This window comes from Gymnoscopelus microlampas, assembly GCF_963454915.1.
Source record: "Gymnoscopelus microlampas genome assembly, chromosome: 19".
Classification (NCBI taxonomy): Eukaryota; Metazoa; Chordata; class Actinopteri; order Myctophiformes; family Myctophidae; genus Gymnoscopelus; species Gymnoscopelus microlampas.
In genome coordinates this window covers 17,649,154-17,655,552 of record NC_139956.1, presented here as the reverse complement: position 1 = coordinate 17,655,552, position 6,399 = coordinate 17,649,154, and the positions used below count along the sequence as shown (strand labels likewise).

The window sequence follows — 6,399 nt, the reverse complement described above, 5'->3', positions numbered from 1 at the left end:
GGCCAGTGGTAGGGTGATTTCAAGTTATATATGGGACATAAAAGTGGGACAGCTATACTACTTTGTATTAATGATTTAATATCTTCAAAATCAGTCAGCAAAATAACTCATTTCTCAATCCATGAATCTGTTAATGGAATTTAAATGATGTAACTTGTGCTACTGGATCATAATAAAATAGTTTATCATTGGTTGAAACAATGAGACTTATAAGCCTACAAGCATTTTCAATCTGGCAGAATGTTCTACTCTTAATAAATTGATTAGTAACAGCAGCTGTGTTGTCAGTGGTACCGAGTTTAGCTGAAGCATTCTATGTTGATTTCCCATGATGCACTTTGGCGGCAGGAAGTGTGTTTATTGTATTGTTTATGATGGTATTTTAATATGGGAATGCGTTGGGGGATTATGTTGTGGGACTTTATGTGTAGTGTTGTGTGATGACATTAATTTGGTGATTTGGGATATGTATTTTGGTCTAACACCATTAGTGTGATGTTTAGATTCTATTATGAACAATCCCCCTCTGAATGTAGTTGTGTTAGGATTATATGCATTTGCCACAATAAAGATTAATGTCTCATTATTGCTTTGTTTGGGGAAGGAAGTTCATCTACAAGTTCATAATGCATGTAGTCTAGAGCTTATACTATAGCTTAGCTAATTTGCTGGATGATACCTCTGAGACATGATTGCAAAGCAGAAGGCCCTTATGGAAGACCTGTTAGGTTGAAACGCGTCCGTTGTTTCTGTCAGTGAGAGGTAAAAAAAACTATGTGAAAAGGACATTCATTGTCAGCTGCATGATACCTAAAATGAGGCTTAGCTGTGGGTAATTGAAAACAAATATTGCTGCTCAGCGCTACAGTATAGAGATATGATGTGGGGTGGAGCTGAAATCATGTTTTGACGACAACGTTTTAGTTGCAGTAAGACTGGCGTGTCATCAGGTCTGATTTCAACCCCACCAAAAAATCATAACTCAGATATGGTGCTGGTGGTGGTGAGGGGGGGGGGGGTTATTCCACAATTGAGTAAAACAGTTCCCAGAATTTAAATTGCGCAAAGGAGTGAGGGGGATGAAGGGCGTATCCCCGAGGGGGAGGATGAAGGGCGAAGCCCTGAGGGGGGAGGAAGAAGGGCGTAGCCCTAGGGAGAGGAAGAGAGGGAGGGCATGACCGCGTGAGCTCCAAGGCGGTAGGGCACCTTGAGTATTTGGCCTGGAGTCCGAAGAGAGAGGCGTCCATCTTGGGTGACATTTGAGACGTGCTCTATCACTCCGAGATCTGGAACCTGGAAATCAGAATAGTTTTCAATTAAATTATATTAAGGTGTCAAACACAACAAGTTGTCTCAATACACTTTCTCTTGTAGAGAAATTGTACTACCCTGAGCAAGCAATTTTTTTGCAACAGTGGTGACGAAAAACTTCAACGTCAGGCAGACCCAGGCCCTAAATAAAGGGTGAGTGGCCGTCTTTGACTGTGCCAGGAGAAAGAGAGAGAGGAGACAGAAAGAAACGGTCGGAGAAGACGGGAAGAAAAAGGGGGAGGGATACGAAGTACAATGCACGAGTGACAGGTAGACCTCGCAGGTATATATACTCCTCATTTGATTTATTGGTGAAAGGGGAGAAGTTGAGGGAGTTGTTGTCATGCGAGTTGGAGGAGTTGATTTCGGTTACCATGGTGATTGATCAAGGTGTGTTAACCAGGAATGGAGAATGGAGCATGGGAGTAGAGTGAGGGGAAAGCGGGGTGAATAACAATAAAGAATCTTATTGTTTGAAGGCGTAGTCTTCCTCCTGAACTTACGTTGTACCAACTCTTTATATACTTTTAAATGTGCCTCCAAGTTTGGCATGCCCCCATTCTTTAGATTTGGTGTGACTCATTTCAATTACCTTCACCTGTCCCTTGTTGATTAGACAACGTGTACCACCTGACCTGTCAATGCAATGTGCTTGGTAAAAAAAAAATTGGTTGTCACCACAGACAGAAAATGTAACCCCAATGTCTAGAAGTAATAATATTTTTATAACTTCGCAGACCGCTGTATCAATGCCAAATTTCACCATATTGGCACTAAGGCCCATTCATTTCTTTTCACATTGTGTTCTAAAACTTTTTTATAATTTTTATAATGAAAGTCAATGGGGCTCGGAGAGTCCATATTTGGGCACAGATGGCATCATCGGCTAGACACGAAGTGCATGTTGATCAGCCTAAATAGGGAGTCATACATTATAGATATGTCTTAGACGACTGGCATAGATGGGCCACATGAAGTCGGGGATCCAAAAGGAACCATACCGGTATTGAACCAATCAGTTAATTTTGGGTTCTCTCTCTTCGCTTTTACTATTTTTACCACCTCCAGTATTATACGCCAACATAACTCTCTTGAACCGCTTCTTATCTTACATAAAGTTAGTAAAAGTTAAAGTGGAATTATTATCTTTATATATTTTAAGGTCATGAGCGCGGCGTCTGGATGCTTGGTCTGTACACTTAGCATGTTGTGCAACACTTGACAGAGCCGCATGTGGTGTAATGGAAGTCGTAAAGATATCCGAGGAAAACTCTCAAGGAAGGTAGTGGACGACACATGCTCGTCAGATGTTCCAGGTCAGGCGACCACCAGCACGAGAGGGTTTTCTCCTGTGGATTACACCAGTTGTTTGTTAAAAGACAGTCTTCCTGTCCGTTTTCTTTTGACTCTTCTGTCAAAGCAAGTGCTCAATTTAATCATGGCCACAATATCATCCAACTACAGGCTCCTGCCCATCTCCCCGTTTTACCCTTTTCACTCCCTTGAGGCGCACCGCTGTTGTTATTGTCCTCATCTCCACCAGCCACGGCAAGGAGCTGGATAGTATATCATAAAACCGGTGAATTTGATGTAACAAAACTAAATGCAGTGTAACTGGAGCTGCCACAATGGCATCTGAACACGGTTGTGGTATCTTGGTTGGAAAAAAAAAAGACCACCGTCATAACGCTGCTCTACGATGTCTCTACCTTCTTCCTCACCACTTTGCCCCCTAGCCTCGTCTTCTGCTATCTGTTCTGAGACACCTGTCTCAGCAAATTATTGACAATTATTGAAAAAAAATGTAAGTATAGATATATACAGCAGTCAGGGTACACTAGTTGTATTAGAATACTGGCTGGGTTCCCGCCATTTTTCGTTCAGGTGAACAAGGCACAAAGTACTTGGAGGTCAGTATGTGACATCAGTATAGTAATGTCAGGCATCCCATATTTTTGGCAAAGGCTAAGCCTGTCCATTATGTCTTCCAGTGAGTCCACATATTTTTAATATTACAATATAAAACATTTCAAAAAGTTGATCATAACCTTCCCTAGATTACATACTGTTATGTAAAGTGTCAGCCCAATCTGACCTGGGGTGTGGGCATGATTAAAGGACAGAGAGACAACTTCAGCTTAGAGTAGATTGTCTAAACTCAGCATATTTAAAAGCAGAGAGACTGTAACAGCCTGGCTTACCTGTAGATCTCTGATGTTATGTTGATGTCTGGAACTGCAAGACTGATTGATGGATTGGCGAAACGATGGGTCTGGACTTCTGAATTCACAAAATGTGAAACATATTGGGGGAAAAAAAGATGTGGACAGCCATACAGACATATGAACGCTCTTCTAGATGGCTCGTCTGTACCACATCGTACAAATTGGGCGGAGGGTGTTCACATTATCAATGACATCTGTCAGTCATACAAGGGACATACCAGACGAATGCCGTTATGGACAGCTAACAGCTTCCATGCCGTAAAGATAAATCATTTTAAATCACTCTCACAGCCCTCCCTCCTCTTTTATTCTTTTTTTGGTCTTCTTTTGGTTAAGTTAGACTAATGCATTTATCTGCTCTTCCCCCTTCAGTAACTATAGGCATTTTACGTTTTTTTCATTGACACAAAACACACAACTCTGTAACCCTTTCCCCCTTTTGCTGCTATCCGGAGATGAAAGAGACAAGTCCAGGGTCAGTCCGTTGATGGCAGCACGCCAATACTAAACATAAGATGTAGCCTGTTCTTCTTTATGTTTGTTTGTTGTTGTTGTCTTTTTTACCTTGTACAGGCCACCCTGTCGATCAGTCAGTCAATTAATGGGTGGGATTGGAGGCTCATGGCCCTTCATATTTTCACGCTACGTAGCTGTACTCATCTGCTGAGTTCTGGCTGCGCTCGAGGTACTCCTTGTCGATGAGTACCTCGATGCACTTCTTGATCATGCTGACATTGGGGTTGAATCTGGCTTTGGCCTGGTTGATGACCTCTTGAATGAGGGCGTTGTGTCGCAGCACCTTGCGGGTCTTCATGATCCTCACTATAGCAGCTTGTAAATACATTTTGCGGTCCTCGTCTATGGCACTCCTCGTCTGCTCCACCTCTTGCGGCGTGTCCTTCTGCATTGATATCGTGATCTTGAACTTTGTCCTTTTGCTGGAGAAGTCCATATTCAATGAAAACGTGGACTCTGCCTCTATTTCCTCCTTTTGTGAGTGATGGTTGAGCAACTTGATTTGCAAAAGGGACGTGATCGTCTTCTGTAGCTCCTTCTCATTCATCTCGGTGTTGTTCAGAAGCTCTTTGTAGGCGACCGTTTTGCTGTTGTTGAAGGCCAGCAGCACAGCCATCTGGTATGTGGTCACTGAGGCCACATAGGGCTTGGACAAGTAGTTCATCTTGACGTCACCTGTGCAGAAATTGTGCAGCCAGGTCAACTTTCTACCACTGAATTTCCCATTATAGAACGCCTCAAACATCCGTACACTCTTCTCTAATTCTTGAGGGACGGAGAGTTTGGAGGGGACGTGTGTGAGGGGCCAGGCTCCGGCCTGTAATACGTAGATTTGGAAGCTGATGCCCAGTTGTTCTGCCGCATGTTTTTTTTTCATTTCGTCATTGAAACTGGTGTTGTGGTCGGCGCTCACAGTCATGTCCGTGTACATTCTGTGGAGCTTGCTAGTGAACTCAAAGCCACACGCTACCTTCAGTTTGTTGATCATGGATTCTTCTGAGTCCATCGACAATGACAGGTCATGTATTAACCGCTTTGCTAGCATTCTGGTGTAAAACTTCTGAAAGACATCCTTGTCATCAATGTACTTGAACACTGTGATTAAGCTGTTCAGTTTGTCATCCACCTCACTCTCCGACCTTCCCTTTGCAGACTTCTTCAGCAGAATGTCACTGTACTTGGCCAGTAGTTCAGGAGCTTTGCAGATAGAATTGTCTTCCTTGTGGTTGACCACATGCGTCAAAGCCTTATCAAGTGCTCCGAAGAATAGCCGATCCCCGCCCAGAATTGTGTTAATGAGCTGGGCAAATTTATCGTAAACCTCCAGCACAGACTCGACAAAGTGGGTTGGCATATTTTCCTGAGAGAGGTTACTAATGGCACGGAGGCCTTCATCTCGGATATGGGCCTGCAGCTCCTGGACCATGGGAAGGTATGAAGGTGGACCACCACCTTCATTTATAGCCGTCAGTAGGATGTACATGTTGGCAATGTCATCCGTCTTTTCTTGCCGGATGATGCTCTGACATTCCCCAAGGATGACATCTACGTGGTCGGTCACCATCTTCTGCCGGCATTCTTTCATAACTTTGTCGTGGGAGCTGGTGTGCAGGTACTTCCGACATCGCACCTGCTCTTCTTTCAACCGCTGTACAATCTTTTCCATATACTGTGAACAGTTGCACTCTTGCAGTAGATTGGAGGCTTCCTGTTTGTAAGTCCCAGTTGAAATCCCGGTCGTTGTCAGAAATGGTTGCTCGAATTTGTCCTGATAATACTTCAGCGGGTACTTCCTGTACTTTTCAACATCTACAAAGGAGTTGACGATGCTGTGAATTACTTTCTGATTGGTGTCCTCGCCGCAATGGTCATTTTTGATTTTACTGAGCAAATGCTCTATCAGGTTGTTTTTGTTGACCAAAGGATCCATCAACTCACTCTTCCATATGTCTAACCCCAGCTCTCCAATATCCTTCATTTCCCCCTTGTGGTCATCCTCCTCCGCTACCTTCGTAATGTTGAGAAAGTTGTATAAGGAGTTCAAGAAAACTACGCCCTTGCCGTAGTTTTCCCAGTGCTTGTGGTACATCTCTAGCATGTCATTTGCCTCCTTTGCCTCCTTGGACAAATGCTTGACATATTTTTCCAGATGCGCCTTCGTCTCTGTGTATAACTTTGAACCCAGGGGATTGGGGGATGAACAACACATAGCATAAATGTCATGCATGGCGTTATTCCATGTTTCTTTGGTCACGGGTATGTCCAACTTCAGAACCGCCTTGATTGTCGGTAGTAGGCCGTTCCATGCCTCTCCAAAATCGACCGCCCGGGGCTTCAAGCCGGACAT

At 43.7% G+C, this 6,399-nt stretch overlaps 1 protein-coding gene across 1 annotated transcript; it reads right to left on the bottom strand.

The window, feature by feature from the left end:
• Positions 1-4,173: 4,173 nt before the first annotated feature.
• Positions 4,174-6,399, bottom strand: LOC311034397 (cullin-2-like; the record flags this gene model as incomplete). The annotated part of the gene is made up of 1 exon (XM_084042278.1): positions 4,174-6,399. The coding sequence occupies one exon, from the start codon at positions 6,397-6,399 to the stop codon at positions 4,174-4,176; it is 2,226 nt and encodes a 741-aa protein (XP_083898404.1).